At 44.1% G+C, this 21977-nt stretch overlaps 1 protein-coding gene across 1 annotated transcript in view; it reads left to right on the forward strand.

Moving 5' to 3' along the window:
- The window catches only part of LOC137358872 (deleted in malignant brain tumors 1 protein-like), a 44731-nt gene extending 24660 nt beyond the window's left edge, over positions 1–20071 (forward strand). The window contains exons 6-16 of the mRNA XM_068025090.1: positions 1739–2053; positions 4889–5203; positions 6319–6636; positions 6720–6800; positions 6883–7200; positions 7350–7391; positions 10867–10974; positions 15291–15401; positions 17160–17291; positions 18708–18864; positions 19518–20071. Of these exons, the coding sequence (XP_067881191.1) occupies positions 1739–2053; positions 4889–5203; positions 6319–6636; positions 6720–6800; positions 6883–7200; positions 7350–7391; positions 10867–10974; positions 15291–15401; positions 17160–17291; positions 18708–18864; positions 19518–19521 (1901 nt within the window). The 3' untranslated portion in view covers positions 19522–20071. The remainder of the gene's footprint in view (positions 1–1738; positions 2054–4888; positions 5204–6318; positions 6637–6719; positions 6801–6882; positions 7201–7349; positions 7392–10866; positions 10975–15290; positions 15402–17159; positions 17292–18707; positions 18865–19517) is intronic.
- The last annotated feature ends 1906 nt before the right edge of the window (positions 20072–21977 follow it).

Below are 21977 nucleotides of genomic sequence, written 5' to 3' on the forward strand. Positions count from 1 at the left end.
ACTTCGAGATTTAGCAGTTTTTTTAAAGAAAGGGGGAAACAAGGAAAGAATGAAAGGAACGCTCCGTGATGTGGTTAAAGACAGGAGAGATGAAATGGTAAAACGGACAATGCAGAACAAAAATATGTTGGAATGGGCCAAGTAAAAAGCACATTTCTAGAGGAGGTGCAAATTGGAAGGCAAATATCGTCCAATAAAGAAAAAAGGGGGAGGGAATCTGATCTGAAATTGCTGATCTCAGTGTTCATTCGAAAATGCTGTTAAGAGTCTAGTGGAAAGAGGAAGTGCTGTTTCTCAAACTTATGTTATCCTGCATTGGAACTGTCCAGGAGAAAGAGGGGGGAGAGGTCAGAGTGGGAGTACAGTATACAATGAAAATGACAGGCAACTGGAAGCTAAAGGTAAAGCTTGCAGACTAAACAAAGGTGTTCTGCAAAGTAATCACTCCACTGTGTTTGCTGTGCCAATGTACAGGAGACGCATCATAATCAGTCAACACAGTAAATACAGTATACTAAAGAGAAAGCAGTACGAGCAAATCGTTGTTTAACTTGGAAGCAATGTTTGTCGACTTGGACGGTGAGAAATGTGGAGGTAACAAGGCAGTGGTTGCATCTTCTGCGCTTGCCTGGAAAGTTCCTGTGGGAATGGGTGCTGAGAATGATTGAAGAGTGCATCAGGGTGTCACAGAGCGAATGGTCCCTTTGGAATGTTAAAAGTGGAGGGAAGGGGAAGATGTGTTTGGTAGTGCTATCACATTAAAGGTGGTGGAAATGGTGGAAGATCATCTGTTGAATATGGAAGCTGATTGAGTGGAAGATGAGGAGAAGCAGAATCCTATCATGGTTCTGCGAGGGGGGGAAAGGGTGAAAGCAGAGGTATGGGAAATGGAATGGGCGTGATGGGGCCCTGTCAACCATGGTGGGTGGATGAGGAGGTGAGGAGAGTCCTCGGATGTGGAAAAAGGAAGACATATCTGGAAGCACTGGTCTGATCGGTTGCATCACCAGACAGATACAATGCAGATGGAGAAAGTGGAAGAATGTGATAGAATCATTCTAGGAATCGTGGTTTGAGGAATCATAGACATGATAACTGTGAGAGTCACTGGGCTTACTCTTGATATTGGTTAATAGCCTATCCCCAGAATTAGAGACAGAGATGTTAAGGAAGTGAATGGAAGAGTTGAAGATGGACTATGTGAAAATGCGGGGGAGAAATTGGAAGAAAAGTTGATGACGCTTCAAGTACAGGGCGAGAGCAGGAAATATCAGTCCATGTGGACAGGAGGACAACCTTCAGTCCCTCGGGTCTGTCACCTATTGCATTAGTGACCACGAATCAAAAGTGCTTCATTGCCTGTGAGGCGACTTCAGATGTCATCGGAAGCATTGTGGCAACGTAAACTGGTCTGTTTCTCTCCATATGGGATGAAAGGAACTGTCATCTGTCAGGAGCCATTTAAAGTCCCTGCCCCACCCTTCAGTCTCATGACTGATCAATTGCCGGTATGTGCCGCGCTCACCTCCAGTTCATTTTACCCTTGGCCCCCAGTTTAAACAGCGGAAGCCACTCGGTATGTCTCCAAAATGTATTTACTGAGAAAAGGTGATGGTGAACGACATCTGCCGACAAGCCTTCTGAACAATGATGACAGAAATAGTAACCATCAAAATTAATAACTTTTCTAGTGGCAGTGAATTATGCTTCAATTTCACCATTGTGTTTCATATTGTAGATGAAAATTGGTCACTAAGGCTGACTAACGGGGGAAGCTGGTGTGATGGGCGAGTGGAGATTTACTACACCGGCAGCTGGAGGAGATTGCAGGACAGACTCTGGACCCTGAATGATGCCAACGTGGTCTGCACACAGCTGGGCTGTGGTGAAGCGACAGCCACTTATAACTATCCAAAGGACGGAAAGGGTGAAGGACCCGTCTGGGTGAATGATGTCCAATGTGTCGGAAATGAATTGCAGCTCCAGAACTGCAGTTTGTTCACATTGAATTCGTCTCTCACTGACAGTATGGATGTTGGGGTCCTGTGTTCAGGTAAACAAATTCTTCACTGCTTTTACAAAAACAAAGAAGTGAAATGTCTCATCTGCTGAGAAAAGTGATAATGCAGGTTACTTGTTCCTGCGTGTCTCAAATCAGTAATTTCACTTGGGGGCAGGGAATGAGGATGGTGGGCGGTCGGGGAGCTGGGGATGGATGGGGGTGGTGTGCAGAGAGAGAGGACATGGACACAATTAAACAACAAGAACGTTTTTCTTACAGAACTTTCAATAAACACATACATCACAAAGAGTTTATTAGGAATGTAATCGACAGAAAACTGACACAGAGCCAGACAAAGAGATGCTCAAGTGGGTGACGACATTTTCAGTCAGATGGTTGGATTTGAAGAGGCGGAGACACAGAGATGTTTGGGGTGGAAATTCTCATCTGGGTGGTTAGATGGTTAAAGGCTAGACTGAAAGTTGTGGGGGATGGAAGTGGGAGATATACAAGAAGCTGGATTCAGAGAAATGTAGAGCTCTCGAAATGATTCAGGCTGGAGGAGGTTATACTAATGGCAGGGGGAGAGCATGAATGTGTCTGAACATGAAGATCATAATTGAAAACTCGAGGCATTGGTGGCAGGGAAACCAGTGAGTGCAGTAGCGCTCCTGAGAGAGGCTTCATGGAGGACAGGCGACAAAGGTTTGGATGAGCTGATGTTTCTGGAGGATGCAGGATGGGTGATCACCCGGGAGAACATTGAAAGATGCGGTTCTACAGACAACAATTCATGGGTGAGCATTTCAGCAGCAGATGGGCTGAGGCCGGAAGGGAGGTGAAGGGTGATAGAGGTTAAAGATAACGGCCTTGTGATAAATAGAATATGGAATTGGAATCTCATCTCTGGTGTCAAATCCGGCGCCGAGCTTGCAATCAGTTCTATTGTACAGTATATAAGTGGAGGTAGCTGTGTGGGAGTTGTTCTGGTGTAAGTTTCATTCGGCTGTGTGTAAAAGTAGACAGATGTTTTGGACTATATGCTTCAAAGTTCCATTGTGCAGCATGTCAATGCAGGCATGTGTTCTGGGGAAGTTGTATTGTGCAGAATGAAAGCCTCGACAGATGTTCTGGGGTTGTTCCAACGAGCATTTGTTTAAATATGACAGAGTGGATCCGACAACACATGAGATAGTTAATGATTCAGATTTGATACCGATTGGTTACAGTAAGTATTTTTTTCGGACACAGTGGAATTCAATACATTCCATCATTTCACGTCAGAAGTTTACAGAGCCGATTGGTTATTACACACTCAGTCACTGGACAGAGTAGAGTATGCATCTTGTTCTTTAGTTAGGTTGATGTCCAGCTCCACCCAACATTTATGTCCGCCTACAGAAGCCATGTGTCTTCTCCTTGTCTTCTGCTTCTCTATGTGATGGGTCACATCCTGATTCTTATTCCCCAAAGTGCCTGGCGCAATTAGTCCAATCATTTTGGTCCAGTCCAGATTGAATACTGGTTTCCTGCTCAGCCAGGAGGTCTACACATCTGGAGTTCAATTGTCCAGTGACACTTCCTGATCCTGTCCAACATTTTGCAGAGAGATCCTGTTTTCTGCCTTCGTTGTTCCCTCCAACAGTCACATATTGATATAATTGGTAGTTTAGTTCATTGATATTTTACAGACAATAGCAATTGATAATGTGCCTCACAAGATTCGTCTGCTCATTGAACATAATAGCAGCAGTCTGTATGGACAGATAGGTCTGCATATTCTCTGTTCAGACGTGTGGTTTATCTCTAAAATTACTCAGATGTCTTCATTGTCAATGGCAGAGTCCCATCCTTACAAAAGTAAGTGATTCTGTTATGCAATTAATATTAAATTGATTTGTGATAATGTTCCAATCAACACAACCCTAGAACATAGTTCTGCACGAAGATACAGCATATTGCAAGGCTGATGTCTAAGGGTAGAACTTGTGAACGTTACATTCTCCAGTATGAAGTGGAAGTAATAAATAGAGTAGATTAAACAAATGCTGGCCTTGCCAGTGACACCCACAGCCCATGAAAGAATTAAAAAAACAGAAAGGCACGGTGACATCTGGCGAACTATCTGGTAATATAATCCTGAATGGATCAATCACATAAAGCATCATCGGGCCCTGCTCTTCTTCACTAAAACCACCCGTTAGACAAAGATCATGCAGGAAGGCAATGAAAACGTACAGCATATCTCCTCCATCATAAATCTTCCTCCTGAACCCCTCCCCTGCTTCGTCCACCCTCAACTCCAAAAATAAGTGAGAGGAGTTTGTGCACTTTTTTGTCACAAAGTTCAAAAACATCCATTCATTCGCCTCCACTACTTCTCTTTCTTCGCCAACCCACCAGGTCTAACTTCCTATCTGTTCCCCACCCCCACCCGCACCCCATACCATCACCCTGAATTCACATTTTTGTTCGCTTCCACAGAGATGAAGGAAAAAGGAGATAGCAGTAAATGTCTTATGAAGATAACAAATAAGGGTAACATACATGGACAAGAAACTGATACAGTTACATAACATGAGTATAAATTAACTGTTAATCGTGTGAGTGATTGCCTGCGCAACACCGTAAACCGCGTTCAAAACATAAAAGGGAAACGGGAGACTTGTCAAAGTCAGATGTCGTAGGATATCTGAAACATTTCTGTTCTTTACATTCTATGTAAGAAGTAAGTGTAAACATATATTCTGTTGTATTGTTTTATTTAACTGTCACATGCACATTTAACATGTTGTTTTTAATGCTGGTGATGGCACAATGAGTTGTAATGAGTGATGAGGTGAATGTGTATTGAAAGTATAATCCTCATGTACTGTTGTCCAACAGACCACGTGCAGTTAAGGCTGTCTGACGGTGGAAGCCCATGTACTGGCCGAGTGGAGATTTATTACAATGGGACCTGGGGCTCAGTTTGTGATGATTCCTGGGATCTGGCGGACGCTGACGTGGTTTGCAAACAGCTGGGTTGTGGAAAGGCATTGGACATGGCACTTCCTGCATCTTGTGGACCAGGCTCAGGGCCAGTTTGGTTGGATGAACTGAAGTGTTCCAGTAACGAATCATTTCTCTGGAAATGTCCCTCAGCATCGTGGGGTAACCACGACTGTTCTCATAAAGAAGATGTGAGGGTCATGTGTTCAGGTAACGGTGCTTCCAAATACGCATTTTCCGTAGTGTTGTGCACGTGGCTTCACAGGGAAGCTATTACATCAAATTACATAAAATGAACAGCACAGAATCTGGCCATTCGGCCTAATTGGTCAATGTGGTGCTGATGTTGCCCACGATTATCGCCCCACATTACTGCATCTAACCCTCTTTGCATATCCGCCTAGTTCTTTCTCCCTCATGTACTTATATAGCTTTACCTTAAAGGCATCCGTGCTGTTCACTTCAACAATTGCATGTGTTCAGAATTCAAAATTCAAACCACTCCCCAGGTAAAACAAAAACTCTCCTGATTTTCCTTTCAGATTTATTCATGATTATCCTATATTTATGATCAAAAGCTTCGGTCTCTGTCAGTTTATTAGTGATTAGTGTCTCTGTATCCCGAGATATCTACATCATTTTCACTCGTATTTTCCAAGCAAGTACATGTGGCATCTTTATTCTTCCTATCAAAACTCACCAACTTCGACTTATCTGTATTAAAACTCATTTGGCAATTGTATGCCCATTCTGCCCGTGTATTAACGTCTTCCATATTTTGTCCTTGGCTTTCTTAGTGTTAACTATATCCCCAAATTGCTGTCATCTTAAATTTTGAAATGATGTACCCCTTGTCTAAGTCCAAATCATTCATGTAAATGTTGAGCAGCAGTGACACCAGCCCTGTGTAACACAACTTCCCACCTTCCACCATTCTGGGTTACCATCTTTAACAATGACGGTTTGCTTTGTAGCCAGTTTTCTACCATTCTTCCACTGATCTCCTAACTCCACATGCTCTGACCCCAGTAATGATCCTACTATGTGATACCTTGACAGAGGCCTTTGGAGAAAAACAAACATGCATATTGCATCGACTGAATTATCTTTCTGTAACTTATTCAATTAATTCAATAACGTTGTTTGTCTTCCTGTTGTGAAATCCGTGTTTATTATTCTTCATTACATTATGGGCTGTCAGTTTTTCTGAAATAATTACCGACAATCAGTGACCACAACCGGTGCAGCATGTGTTGAACTGTGCAATATGAACATATAGCAAGTTATCAATCTAAACATCTGGATATTTCTTGTGTCATTAACAGAGCACAAAGAGCTGCAGCTGCTGAATGGGAAACATCGCTGTGAGGGGAGAGTGGAAGTGTTCTACAATGGCACCTGGGGAACAGTGTGCTCGGATACACTTGATAGACCTGTTGCAGAATTGATCTGTAAACAATTACAGTGCGGTCCCCTCAGTTCTATCGATTATTACACTCAGTCATTCGGAGAAGGATCCGGAACCATTTGGCTCGATGGGATGAAGTGTATTTCACATGAATCGTTCCTTTGGCAGTGTCAAACAGAACCGTGGGGTAAACACAACTGTGAACACAGGGAGGATGCTGGTGTTGTTTGTTCAGGTAACAATACAAACCTCTCAATGTGCAAGTGTCATTTGAAACATCGGTGTCTGACACAGTCAGCATGTTTCTCTTCTCAACAGAAGCAAATGCAGCAAAGGAGCAACTCCATAGATCAGAGGACTGCATTCGAGAATATGATTGTAAACGTGTGCTTTCACCAGGTGCTACTTCCTCTTTACTATACCAACAATTGTACTCCTGTCTTATACTACATCAATAATAATCATTGATTCTCTTTGACAGATTCGGGAAAATGGTTGCGCCTGTTTGGAGGGAACACCAACTGCTCCGGGAGAGTGGAGATATTGTGCAATAACATCTGGGGCACGGTGTGTGATGACTCCTGGGATATGGCCGATGCCAATGTTGTCTGCAGGCAGCTGGGTTGTGGCCACGCTCTATTGGCCCCAGGAGGGGCTAATTTTTCCCAGGGTGACGGTGTTATCTGGCTGGATGAGGTGAAGTGCACCGGAAGCGAATCTTCTCTGGCCGACTGTCCTTCCTCATCGCCAGCTCAATCTGACTGTGATCACAAGGAAGATGCCAGTGTTATTTGTTCCGGTGAGGATGGCAGGGTTTGGAGAGTGGGGTTAAGGTTGTTTTGTTAAATTGACTCATGACTTCAGGAAATTAAGAACAGTATTTATCGTTTAAATGGAAAGTGCTGAAATTTCATCTTTCTGAACTTTTTTGTACAATATATTCCACAGGACTCGATGTGCCTCCAATTGTTTTCCCGTCCACATCTGCAGGTACTTACCATTATTACTATTCCAGCGAGTGTTAGGGTTTGTATTAGTTGAATTGGTATTGTTGTCATTTTCTGAAGATACTATGAGCACGTTCTCACTGACTGGAGAATTCTTTGCCTCACCGGATATTTCAAATGGTCTGATTGAAATTCTGCTAATCCCAGTTTCTGACTGTACCTGAACTGCCCTGTACTCATCAGAAACATGGGGGTCCTGTCTCTGTAATTTAGACTGGCTCACACATTCCTCTGGTGCAATGTGCACCACTCATAATGGGGAATGTTCAGCCCAACTCATTGCCCGGAAGCAGTGGATATAATTATTAAATACTTCTTGTAAATATTTTATTGTGTGAGATGGACTGTGTCTGTGTTAAAACTTTCTGTATTATTGTCATTAAGAACAGGGATATAAAACTACTTCCATCCTAGTTGCGGGCTGCTTCGGAGTTCTGCTAATCTCTGTGTTGATCTCACTGATAGTGGTTGTCCAGAAAAAGTCACTCAGAAGAGGTGAGGTCCATATCTTACCGCGGATCCAACACAAGATCCCAGATATTGTGTCATATCCTTGCAAAACTCTCGTTCATTGCAGCTTTCCATGGACTGCCAACTGGCCTTGTTAGAAATACATTGTACTCGTTTTTGCTGATTTTCTCCATTCAAAGTTCTCCGGAATTAATAGAATGTGACATTTGAAATGGAGAGTGATTTGAATTGTCCACATTCATTGTGAGAGTTCAGCACATAATTCATGAAAGTCTGGAAAATGTACTTATTGGAACAATGGATCCGGAAGTTCTCTTGACATTTTTGGGCTGTGCATTCAGCTATTTATTTGACTGTTAATCTTCCTTCATCCATTGGGTATCAATTCCAGCCCTTCAGATTCTGGCTCTGGGCATCCAATCTCGAGCTGTCCAGCTGGCTCTGTCTGTTACTTTTACAAGTGATATTTGTATAGGACCTTATGCATTCACCAGCGGTGATTCCAGATTCCAAAACAACGCTTCCACTCATATTTCACCCATTCAACGAACTCCTGATTTACTATAACAAATGGGACTCTTAATAAATGACACTTTTCATAATAATATAGAGTTCTTCTAGAAATGGCTCGCTCTCTCTTATTAAGAAAGATTCTATATCTAGGACAGCATAGGCCTGTTGTCTCAAACAAGGACCCGATCAGAACAGGCTCATGTGACATGACAGTCCTAAAGCTGATAAGATCGAGCCTGGTAACCTCGCTAGACTGGAGGTATTTTACAAGCAGGAGAACGGGCCATAGAGTAGTCGAGTTATACAGCAGAGAAACGCGCCCTTCCGCCCATCGTGTCTGTGCCAGCCATCAAGCACCTATCTATTCTAATCCCATTACTCAGCCCTTGTCCCTTAGCCTTGGATGCCATGGCATTTCAAGTGCTCATCTAAATACCTTAAATGTTGTGAGGGTACTGCCTCTACCATTCCTTCTGGCAGTGTGTTCCAGACTCCAAACATCCGCTTTGTGAATATTTTCTTCCCCAATTCTCCTCTCAAACTCCTGCCCCTTACTTTAAATATATTCCCCTTGGTTACTGACCCCGCCGCTAACGGAGCACGTTTCTTCCTATCTATCATATCAATGCCCTTCATAAATTTGTATGCCTCAATCAGGTCCTCCCTCAGCCTTCTCTGCTCTCAAGAAAACAACCCTAGCCTATCCAGTCTCGCTTCATAATTGAAATACTCGAGCCCAGGTGAACCCCCTCAGCACTCTGTCCAGTGCACACACATCCTTCCGATGGAGTGGTGCCCAGAACTGTACATAGTACTCCAGTTGTGACTTAACTATCATTTTATACAGCTCCATCGTAACCTCCCTGCTCTTATATTCTATGCCTCGGCTCATAAATACAAGTATTGCATATGCCTTCCTAACCAACTTATCTCCCTGTTGTGCTGCCTTAACTGATCTATGGGCAAGTATGCCAAGGTCCCTCTGACCCTCTGTACTTCTTAGGGTCCTACAATCCATTCTATATTCCTTTGCCTTGTTAGTCCTCCCAAAATGTATCACCTCACACTTCTCAGGATTAAATTGCATTTGCTATTCCCCCTCCCATCTTGCCAGCCCATCTTTATCGTCCTGCAATCTAAAGCTTTCCTCCTCACTGTTTATGACATCAGTAATTTTCGTGTCATCTGCGGACTTACTAACATTACTCCTATATTCACATCTAAATCATTAATGTACATTCCAAACCGTAAGGGTCCCAGAACCGATTCCTGTAGTACACCACTGGTCACTGGCTTCCAATCGCAAAAACAACCATCGACCATCACCCTCTGCCTCCTGCACTAAGCCAACTTTGGATCCAATTTGCTAAATTGCCATGGATCCCATGGGCTCTTCCATTTAAAAAGGAAATAGTGAGATATCAGGGCCAACATGTTCCCGTAAAGTTGAAGGGTAGGAGCAACAAGTCCAGGGAACCCTGGATGTCAAGGGATATGGAGGATTAGATAAGGAATCACAAGGAGGCTTGTGACAGAATCAGAGTGCTGATAACAGCGGCTGCCCTTGAGGAGGATAGAAAGGAGAGGGGTACTTAAAAAATGACTTCGGAGAGCGAAGAGGGGACATGCACAAACACTGGTGAGCAAGATAAAGGAAACTCCCAAGGCGTTGTTTTAAGTATATTATGGGATAGAGGATAACCAGGGAAAGAGTGGGGCCGATTAGGGACCAAAGTAGCCATCAGTGTGTGGAGACAGAGGACATAGATTAAGTTTTTGATGATTACTTTTCATCTGTGTTCACCATGGAGACGGATGATGTCGGTGTAGAGACCAGGAAGGGGGATGGTGATATGCTTGAACAAATTAACGTTGAAAGTTAGGAAGTATTAGATGATTTAGTGGGCTTAAAATGGATAAATCCTCAGGCCCAGATGAGATGAGCCACAGGCTGTTATCTGAGACAAGGGAGGAGATAGCAGGGGCTTTGACACATATTTTCAAATCCTGTCTGGTCACAGGAGATGTACCAGAGGACTGAGAACAGTGAATGTGGTACCATTATTCAATAGGGGTAGCAGGGCTAAACCAGGTAATTACAGGCTTTTGAATCTAACATCAGTGGTAGGGAAACTATTGGGAAAAAAATCCGAGGAACAAGATTAATCTCCACTTGGAGAGGCAGGCATTAATCGGGGGCAGTCAGCATGCCTTTGTCAGGGGGAGATCGTTTCGAACAAACTTTATTGAATTTGTCCCCAGTCTGCTGCAGGTAAATATATGAGTATGCAGAAAGATAGATACATAGACATATACGAAAATAAGCACAACAAAACTACTCCGCATTCACAACACCTGGCTTTGTCTCTTTACTATCACCATCTCTGTGATTTGGATGTGTTCGCAGATAATTTACTGTTAAACGCTCATGGGTTGTAACTAAACTTTAATCATTCCCACCTTCCATCTGACAGGTTCTATCACGAGTGGCAAGGGTTCACCGGCTGGTTTGTACCATGCAATTTATGAAGAGATTGAGAATATTCCACCTGGCAAGGATTCCTATCAGATCAGGCGTTCAGGTCTGTGTTTTATATTTCATACCGAATTTTCAGGAGGCAAATGTCACTTCCGCTTAAATACCTCATTTTAATGGTCAGTTTACTGACTGAACACTGTCAGAAATCCGTTCACTATCACCATGTGAAGGAGTCCTATCACAGTGCGAGTGTGTCTATATCTCTGTGTACAGGAAGATGAGCAATGGGTTTGGGAAGATTCCCACCCGTCACTACTGCTAAAAGAACGTGATTTCTGTTTCTTTGTAACTATCATGTCATTTTATTCCATTTAAACTGGACCATAAATAGTCACTGCTCTCAGAAGGAGACAGTCAGATTATCTCAGATATTATTTCCCTGGGTGACTGGATTAGAAATACGTTCCCATCAGGAACTTCTTACCCGAAATCGGTGGTTTCTACAAAAAGCTTATTCCAACACTTTGTATGCTGAACTTTAAAATGAAATCTGCAAATTCCACTTCATGATAGTGGAGCAAAAACACTACCAAATCGATGAAAGCTTTGTCCTGCGATATATTTGGAGAGCGATTTAACCATTCAGATAAATTTCTGAGGTTACAACAAAACACACAAAGACGATTTCCCTGGCAGATAAGGTAAAGGCGAATCCTGAACGATTCTATAAGTATATTAAGAGGAAATGGGTAGCCAGGGAGAGATTAGATCCCTTTCAGGACCGGTGCGGTAATCTGTGTGTTGAGCCACGGGAAATGGGCGAGGTCTTAAAGGAATACTTTTCGTCTGTATTTACCGTGCAGAAGGTCACGGAAGCTAACGAGTTCAAGGGAAGGGACAGCGATCTCCTGACGTATAGCAACATTACAAGAGAGGAGGTGTTGGAGGTTTTGAAGCGCATTAAGGTGGATAAATCTCCAGGGCCTGACCAGGTGTATCCTGGGATCCTATGGGAGGCAAGAGAGGAATTTAGAATTTAGAACATTACAGCGCAGTACAGGCCCTTCGGTCCTCGATGTTGCGCCGACCTGTGAAACCATCTGACCTACACTATTCCATTTTCATCCATGTGTCGATCCAATGTCCACTTAAATGCCCTTAAAGTTGGCGAATCTACTACTGCTGCAGGCAGGGCGTTCCACGCCCTTACTACTCTCTGAGTAAAGAAACTACCTCTCACATCTGTCCGATATCTATCACCCCTCAACTTGAAGTTATGTCCCCTCGTGTTTGCCATCACCATCCGAGGAAAAAGACGCTCACTATCCACCCTATCTAACCCTCTGATTATCTTATATGTCTCTATTAAGTCACCTCTCCTCCTCCTTCTCTCCAACGAAAACAACCTCAAGTCCCTCAGCCTTTCCTCGTAAGACCTTCCCTCCATACCAGGCAACATCCTAGTAAATCTCCTCTGCACCCTTTCCATAGCTTCCACATCCTTCCTCTAATGCGGTGACCAGAACTGCACGCAATACTCCAGGTGCGGTCTCACCAGAGTTTTGTACAGCTGCAGCATGACCTCGTGGCTCCGAAACTCGACCCCCCTACTAATAAAAGCTAACACACCATATGCCTTCTTAACAGCCCTATTAACCTGGTTAGCAACCTTCAGGGATTTATGCACCTGGACACCAAGATCTCTCTGTTCATCTACAGTACCAAGAATCCTCCCATTAGCCCAGTACTCTGCATTCCTGTTACTCCTTCCAAAGTGAATCACCTCACACTTTTCCGCATTAAACTCCATTTGCCATCTCTCAGCCCAGCTCTGCAGCCTATCTATGTCTCTCTGTACCCGACAACATCCTTCGGCACTATCCACAACTCCACCGACCTTAGTGTCATCTGCAAATTTACTAACCCACCCTTCTACACCCTCTTCCAGGTCAGGAGATTTCTGGGGCCTTGGCAGAGAGTTTTGCATCATCGTTAGCCACAGGTGAAGTACCGGAAGACTGGAGGATAGCTAATGTCGTGCCTTTATTTAAGGAGGGAAGCAGGGATAAGCCAGCGAACTACAGGCTGGTGAGCCTTACATCATTGGTGGGGAAGTTATTCGCAGGGATTCTGAAAGACAGGATTTATATGCATCTGGAAATGCAAGATCTGATGAGGATAGTCAGCATGGCTTTGTGCGTGGGAAATCATGTCTGACGAATTTGATTGAGTATTTTGAGGAGGTGACCAAAAGGATTAGCGAGGGTAGGGCGGTGGACGTTGTGTACATGGACTTTAGCAAGGCGTTTGACAAGACCCCGCATGGTAGGTTGTTCGGGAAGGTTCGAACACATGGGATCCAGGGTGAGGTAGCCAATTGGATACTAAATTGGCTGGCTGATAGGAGGCAGAGGGTAGTGGTGGAGGGTTGTTAAAGAACAAAAGAACAAAGATAATTACAGCAGAGGAACAGGCCCTTCGTCCCGCCAAGCCTGCGACGTCCAGATCCTCTATCTAAACATGTCGCCTATTTTCTAAGGGTCTGTATCTCTTTGCTTCCTGCCCATTCATGTATCTGTCTAGATACATCGTAAAAGACGCTATCGTGCCCGCTTCCACCACCTCCGCTGGCAACGCGTTCCAGGCACCCACCACCCTCTGTGTAAAGAACTTTCCACGCATATCTCCCTTAAACCTTTCCCCTCTCACTTTGAACTCGTGACCCCGAGTAATTGAATCCCCCACTTTGGGAAAAAGCTACTTGCTATCCACCCTGTCTATACCTCTCATCATTTTGTACACCTCAATCAGGTCCCCCCTCAACCTCTGTCTTTCTAATGAAAACAAACCTAATCTACTTAACCTCTCTTCATTGCTAGCGCCGTCCATACCAAGCAACATCCTGGTGAACCACCTCTGTACCCTCTCCAAAGCATCTACATCCTTTTGGTAATGATAATGTTCTTCAGATTGGAGGCTGGTGATCAGTGGTGCGCCGCAGGGATCGGTGCTGAGCCCTCTGTTGTTTGTCATATATATTAATGACTTGGATGAGAAGTAGGGGACATGATTAGTAAGTTTGCAGATGACACCAAGATTGCAGGTATAGTGGACAGTGAAGAAGGTTGTCTAAGGTTACAACAGGATGCAGATCAACTGAAAAGTAGGCAAGGGATTGGAAAATGGAATTTAACGCAGGCAAGTGCGAAGTAATGCATTCTGGGATGTTAAACCAGGGCAGGACATATACAATGAATGGCAGGGCACTGGGGAGTGTTGCTGAGCAGAGAGACCATGGTGTGCAAGTACATTGCTCCCTGAAAGTGGCAACACTGGTAGACAGGGTGGGGAACAAGGCTGATGGCGTGCTTGCCTTCATTGGCTGAGGCAGTGAGTACAAGAGTTGGGACGTAATGTTACACTTGTACATACCATTGGTTAGGCTGCACTCGGTGTACGGTGTGCAATTCTTTTCGCTGCATGACAGGAAAGATGTGCTAAAGTTAGAGAGCGTGCAGAAAGGGTTCACCAGGATGTTACCTGGTTTGGAGGGCTTGATTTCTGAAGAGAGATTGGATAGGCTGGGTCTGTTTTCCCTGAAGCGAAGGAGGCTGAGAGGGGACATGATAGAGGTAAATAAAATTATGAGAGGCATAGATAGGGTAGATAGCCAGAGTCTGTTTCCCATGGTAGGGGTGACTAAAACTAGAGGACATAACTTTAAGGTGAGAGGGAGGATGTTTAAAGGGGATCAAAGGGGTACATTTTTCACACGAAGAATAGTGGGTATCTGGAATGAGCTGCCAGAGGAGGTGGTGGAGGTACGAACAGTATCAACATTCAAGAGGCATCTGGAGAGGTACTTGAAAGAGCAAGGCATCGAGGGATATGGAACTAATGCAGGCAGGTGGGATTAGTATAGATAGGCATTATGGTCGGCATGACGCGGAGGGCCAAGGGACCTGTTTCTATGCTGTACGACTCGATGACTCGAAGATCAAATCCGTTATTAGCCTCCTTGCACTCTTTTCTGCCCCATTGTCCGGGGTGGGTTTCGGTTTTGGAACCAATGCGCCGTTTGAGATTCTGAAAGGGAAAGAGACAGGGACAGAGTGGAGGGATTCTGGGTGAAGAAACTGTGCTAACTGACTATGTTTTACACTATTGTCTCTGCTCTAATGTCTGAAATCTGACTCACCAGCTGTACTGTGTATTGTTTTAACTGCTCACTATATGAGCCAACATTTATGGTCCATCTCCAGTTGCACTTGAACCACTGCAATCCCTGTGATGAATGTTTCACAATCGTGTCAGATACAAAGTCCCAGGACATTGTCACCAGATGATGACGGTATTATGCTATTTACTCGAACGTCCCAATCAATCTCTCCAATAACCATCCATGTTTGTGTTTAACAGTTTCTGATTCCATTGAGTCCCTCCATCAGATTGAATATTACACCAGTCACAGTTTGGGCGACACGGATCCTGGATCAGAAAATCCTGAAAGGAACTCATCCAGTCTTCAGGGTGGGTACAATTTCACTTGTCACCGTCACGTTTTTTAATCCATCACGCTGTCTGCTATCTAAAACTAACAACTAAATATAAAAGAACTTAATCACCGTAAAATGATGCTGCTGAAGATATGGAGCATTGCTGAGTGATTTTAGTTTAAAAAAATTGATAAATAATTTGGATTTCAACAAAATCATCCCGATTGCACCCAGTAGTATAATGGAATGAAATTTTCAGTTCATGATGTTTTCTGACACTGTTGTCTGGGCGGTGATGTGTGAAACGTGTGTGCATGTTGGATGGGTGATTCAATGGGATACATGTGACATTAAAACGGAGGGCAGAATTTTGTCACACAGTGACCACAGACAGCCGGGGGGGCGGGGTTGGGGGAGGGAGGTAGGGGTGGGGGAAATACCACTGGATAGCGGTGCAAAGGAAGCTCGACATCTTCACACTGTTAGGTGATATTCCCAGAGTCGGCAGAGCTGGTGGGTGGAGGCTGCACTTTAAGGCGTTGGACTGGTAACTGAGCCTATAAAACAGGAAATTTATGGCAATTTTCCAAGCTATTCACAATTTAGAAAAGGATGGGCGAGAACAACAGTTTTCAGAGACTCGCCTTCTACCAGCAGGGGGAAGGTCAGAGGAAGGTCAGTTTTGGGTGTGAAAGCATTGTGGCACTGGAGGGAGGGCGAGATATACTGTGTCGCGGTATTGCCAATCTGGAGGATGGCCCATCTTGGCGATCAAAACATAAGTATTCAGGATGAGCGTCCTCTCTGACTTGGAACTTAGATACACAAAGTAAAAAGAATGGAGGCCTTGAGAAGTGAGTGCAGCAATTTACAATAGGTGTCAGCCACTCCGGTTTTGAGGCCTCTCATTGTGGAGGAGAATCAGAGATGGAGAGAGCTGCAGTCCCCGGGAGTTGGTCTGCAGCACCCAGACAGGGACAAGAATCGTGAGGCTGGAAGAGAGTGTGGATGAACAGGGTGCACAGTAGCACGCAAGCAGCTTCTGAGTGCAGAATACGCTACCCACCAGAGTGGGCTTACCATCATTGGCTCTGCTTCCTGCAAATTTCGGAGCAGCAGTGTCACTGAAGATCGTGCCTTTCCAGGGAGGCAGTTACTGATCTCTGCACTATGATTGAAGAGGATCTGAATCAATGAGTAGGGGCACCCCGTCTCCAATTTCATTTTCATATTTGTGTCACTTAAGGTTGTCAGCTTGATGTGAGGCACGGCACTCACCTTGCCACACTACATTAGGGCATTGATCCTATTCCTGCACTGAAGCCTCTTGCATGGGAGCACCTCACGGCTGCTCACATCCTCCTCAATCGCCTGCCATGCCCTCCGTGCCTGCCTAGCAGGCTTCCTCCACCCCTCCCAAAGGAAAAGTGCTTCGATCCTTGCACTTGTTGCCTGGTGGAGCACTTGAAGGGGGGCATGAGGAAACCTTGGAGCCACCCTCGCTCTGGCTGCTGCCATCTGCCAAACACTCCAGTTGTCAGTCCGCCCACCAGATGTCCTAGAGTGCTTCTGCCTTTCATCGATTGCGGGCTGCCTTTTAAATATAGCATGGGCCAAAGGAGACTCAACTACTGCGACATGACATGGTCCTACCATTCGCTAACCTCTAATCTCACTACAGCTGAAGATCACAATCTACCCTGCCAGCCCGGGTAGATTGACGTCTAATAATATCATTCTAAGTATTTCGTCTTACCATTTGATATCTGTGAGTATCATTATTTCCTGTCAGGTCTGGTTCCGGGTGATTATGATGATGTTCTGACTGGAGCCATTGAAACTCAGGATAGTCACTTGTTGCTGGACAGTGGTCCTGATGATCTCTTCACACTGACAAGTGCCGGCGGTGATCTCTCCACTCTCGGTGAGTTGAACTCTCACAGTCAACAGCTGTCTGTCACTACATTGAATTTCTTTCCAATTTGTGTTACCACAGACTGCTTGATTGAAATTCATGTTGAGATTAAAGGAAATTAGATTCATCAATGCCTGAATTATTTTAGAAAAAAGATCCTGATTATATTCGGTGTGTGATAGCTCTCTTATTAATACTTCCACTGGTAATCCTTCAAGTGCTCAATCTGAACATTCTGATTCAGTCTCAGCAGATCCATTTGATCAGCTGTCACCCAGTGGGCGTTGCTGAAACAACAGGGTGAATGGAGGTGGAAAACATTCAGAGGTCAACAAATTCCAGTCCCCTTTATAATATTGACACATAGATAGATGACCCGCACTGAACCCGCTTTCAGTCCAATCATTAATCCATAATCTTTCTCTCCACAGTATACAGCTCTCAGACCCACACTGAACCCACTTTCTGTCCAATCATTAATCCATAATCTTTCTCTCCACAGTATATAGCTCTCAGAGCCACACTGAACCCGCTTTCAGTCCAATCATTAATCCATAATCTTTCTCTCCACAGTATACAGCTCTCAGACCCGCACTGAACCCACTTTCTGTCCAATCATTAATCCATAATCTTTCTCTCCACAGTAAATAGCTCTCAGACCCGCACTGAACCCACTTTCTGTCCAATCATTAATCCATAATCTTTCTCTCCACAGTAAATAGCTCTCAGACCCGCACTGAACCCGCTTTCAGTCCAATCATTAACCCATAATCTTTCTCTCCACAGTATATAGCTCTCAGACCCACACTGAACCCGCTTTCAGTCCAATCATTAACCCATAATCTTTCTCTCCACAGTATATAGCTCTCAGACCCACACTGAACCCGCTTTCTGTCCAATCATTAGTGCATAATCTTTCTCTCCACAGTATACAGCTCTCAGGCCCACACTGAACCCGCTTTCAGTCCAATCATTAATCCATAATCTTTCTCTCCACAGTATACAGCTCTCAGACCCACACTGAACCCGCTTTCAGTCCAATCATTAGTGCATAATCTTTCTCTCCACAGTATACAGCTCTCAGACCCGCACTGAACCCGCTTTCAGTCCAATCATTAGTGCATAATCTTTCTCTCCACAGTATACAGCTCACAGACCCACACTGAACCCGCTTTCAGTCCAATCATTAATCCATAATCTTTCTCTCCACAGTATATAGCTCTCAGACCCGCACTGAACCCGCTTTCAGTCCAATCATTAATCCATTATCTTTCTCTCCACAGTTTTCAGCTCTCAGACCCACACTGAACCTGCTTTCAGTCCAATCATTAACCCATAATCTTTCTCTCCACAGTATAGAGCTCTCAGACCCACACTGAACCCGCTTTCTGTCCAATAATTAACACATAATCTTTCTCTCTACAGTATACAGCTCTCAGACCCGCACTGATCCGGCTTTGCTGCTTCCCTCTATTCCTGAAAACAATGATGATGCTCACTGTGAAGCGTTTGCAACAGCAGACATTCCACCAACGATGGGCAGTGACTGTGTAATTCAACAACTTACATCTCCATCAACCCGGTAAGAGCAATGCTTTATTATTTGTTCCATATTTTCTTGTTTTATTTAGAGATACAGCGCTGAAACAGGCCCGTCTGCCCACCGAGTCTGTGCTGACCATCAACCACACATTTACACTAATCCTGCACTAATTCCATATTGCTACCACATCCCTACCTGTTCCTACATTTCCCTACCACCTGCCTATACTAGGGGCAATATGTAATGGCCAATCAACCTGTCAACCTGCAAGTCTTTGGCATGTGGGAGCAAACTGGAGCAGCCGGAGGAAACCCACGCAGACACAGGGAGAACTTACAAACGCCACACAGGCAGTACCCAGAATTAAACCCAAGTCGCTGGAGCTGTGAGGCTGCGGTGCTAACCACTGCGCCACAGTGCCACCCTAACACTGACACTGACACTGACACTGTGTCAGCACAGTGCTGACACTGTGCAGTCCCGGCTGTTTCCGCTATTAATATGATAATTAATGGTGTTTTCAATGGTCAGTGATTCCAAAGTATCAGCGAGAACATTTTTTGTACTTACTAAAGAAATAGGAGGCTTATTGAAGTAGAAATATTCTGAGGAGATCTTATACTGTATTGATGTATTTGTTTGATGGCTAACATTGCTGTAACCCTCTCAAGTCGTTTATCTTATCCTTTCAGGTAAACACCAGCCTTAAATCCTGTATATGATTTCTGGAGGTGGGCACAGACTGGTGGAAAATATTCTGTGTTAAATTTGAGAGAATAGCATGAACTTTCCCAACAGTGTGAACATGATGAATGTGCTTTGCTTTACCATATAAACATCACTTTATTTTAATGAACCATCACTTTACTTTGTGATGAAATAACTAGATTTGGCTTTTCTCTATATTTTGCCTGAATGTGCGTGTTTTCTGTTTAATTAAAATACCAAAAAAAATTGATTACGGATCATTTCTCTGTCTTTACAAATACTGAGATATATTACTCTACATGTAATTACCAACACTGTCACAGAGATTAAAACCATTGCTTAATAATAAAAAGTTTGTACAAAGTTCGTTTTGTAACCGCTTAACTTTTCCACATCCTATTAAAGAAGGTTTGGAAGACGTCAGGCAATCAATAAACTGTCTGTCTCTTTAATCTGCATTTCTTGTAACTGCTTCCTCCACCGCCATCTACTCAATGTGGACAAATTACTGCAGTTTATCATGTAAGTGCTGGTGTACAATGGAAATAAATTGAAATAATAATAAAAAAGCATGCATTCAACCTTTTAGTTGGAATTTGTGACTTTATCAATGTTAATGCCGATATTAATGTTCAAGCATTAAATGCACACCAATTCCTGGATACAATATATTGTTTTACTGCGCTACACTATCCCTGAGGATTCCAGAGTATGTCGGAAGAACAGGAGAATCTGATCATAAATTAATGTGTTTTTGCACTTTAATTCTAAATATTTCAATTATTCATCAGCAGAGCGCAATTGTTACTCAGTCGGGAGAACGACGACACCGTGCATTATTCTCCCACACATTGTGACTTTTTTTCCATTGCTGCACCTACTGAAACACCAGTATAGACCAGCAGAGGGCGACCATTATTAGAATTGAAAACAGATAATACCCGACAAACTGAGCAGGTCAGGAATCAACTGTGGAGACAGAAACAGAAGTAGCTTTGCACCTTAATGCCATTTCTTCAGAATTATATAATGGTAGAGATTAACTACTTTTAGTAAATGGCGAGCCAGGGAAAGGGGCATTCAAAGAGCAAAATCGTTAAAGTTTGTGTTGAGATGGAAGCAGGTGTGATTAAACGAATCCCGCCACCTTTACTGTCTCTGATCTATGTCCCTTTGATCTGCAACACTTCATTCTCTCAAATCTGACATTGTCATTAAACCTGCTGACAATGGAGTCGTTGTTGTTGTTTGCTGAAAAGAACCTTGGGGAGCCTAAACTCTCAATCTCTGACATATCTTCGGAGTTCCTCCTGGACCATAACCACACCAGCGAACATCAAGTCATCCATTCCCATACTATCATTGTACATGGAGACCGGACCTACGTGAGAAGGGCAGCGGCGGTGGGAGATAAAAAGCGGTAGCAGGGAGCCCCTTCTACCTCTCTCCACCTGTCAGAGCCGAGCTGTGGCATCTCAGGAAAACAGTTAGGTGATTGCTGGGTATCTCGTCCGTGTCTCTGTTGATTAGCCAAGTGGTTTAAATCAAGAGACGTTATTACAGATGAAGAGTACATTTAAGAAATTCACTTTTAAAATATTGAACATCCAAATTAATTAATTAAATAGAATACAAATGGCTGGGCAGGCAATGTGCTGCTGTTGCAGCTGTACTATGTGGGAACTAGTGGAAGCTGGTGCGATCCACGATGACAACATCTGCAGCAAGTGTTAGCTGCTCGAGGTACTTCCGACTCAGATTTGATGAGCTGGAGTCCGAGCTGCGGACAGTGCGACACATCAGGGAGGGGCAGAGTTACCTGGACACAGTATTTCAGGAGACTGTCACACCCTTAGATTAATTAAATCAAATTTGGACCATGGTCAGGGACACGAGGGTGTGACTGCGATTGATGAAGGGATGGTGATCCCGAATTTAGCTTTGGAGGAGACTCAGCCAGTCCCCTGAGTCAATAGGTATGAGGTTCTTGCTCCCGGTGTGGACGAGGGCACAGACCGCAGGGAGAATTCATGAGCTGAGCACATCACAGTGGTGCAGAGTGCCATTCAAGTGAGGGGTGAGAAAAGACATATAGCAGTAATAGGGGATAGCATTGTTAGGGGAATAGATACGGTTCTCTGCAGCACAAACAATGAGTCCCGAAGGCTGTGTTGCCTATCTTGTTCCAATGTTAAGGACATCTCTTCTGGGCGAGAGAGGAATTTGGAGTGCGAGGTTAAGGATCCAGTTGTTGTAATCCAGGCAGGTACCGACGACATAGGTAGGACTAGGAAAGAGGTTCTGCTGAGGGACTATGTGCAGCTTGGGGCTAAATTAAATAGCAGAACCACAAAGGTAATAATCTCCGGATTACTTCCTGAGCCACGTGCACCTTGGTGGTTGTGAGCTGCCTTCTTGAACCGCTGCAGTCCATTTGGGGTAGG

Source organism: Heterodontus francisci, unplaced genomic scaffold, assembly GCF_036365525.1.
Source record: "Heterodontus francisci isolate sHetFra1 unplaced genomic scaffold, sHetFra1.hap1 HAP1_SCAFFOLD_157, whole genome shotgun sequence".
In the NCBI taxonomy this organism is placed as follows: domain Eukaryota; kingdom Metazoa; phylum Chordata; class Chondrichthyes; order Heterodontiformes; family Heterodontidae; genus Heterodontus; species Heterodontus francisci.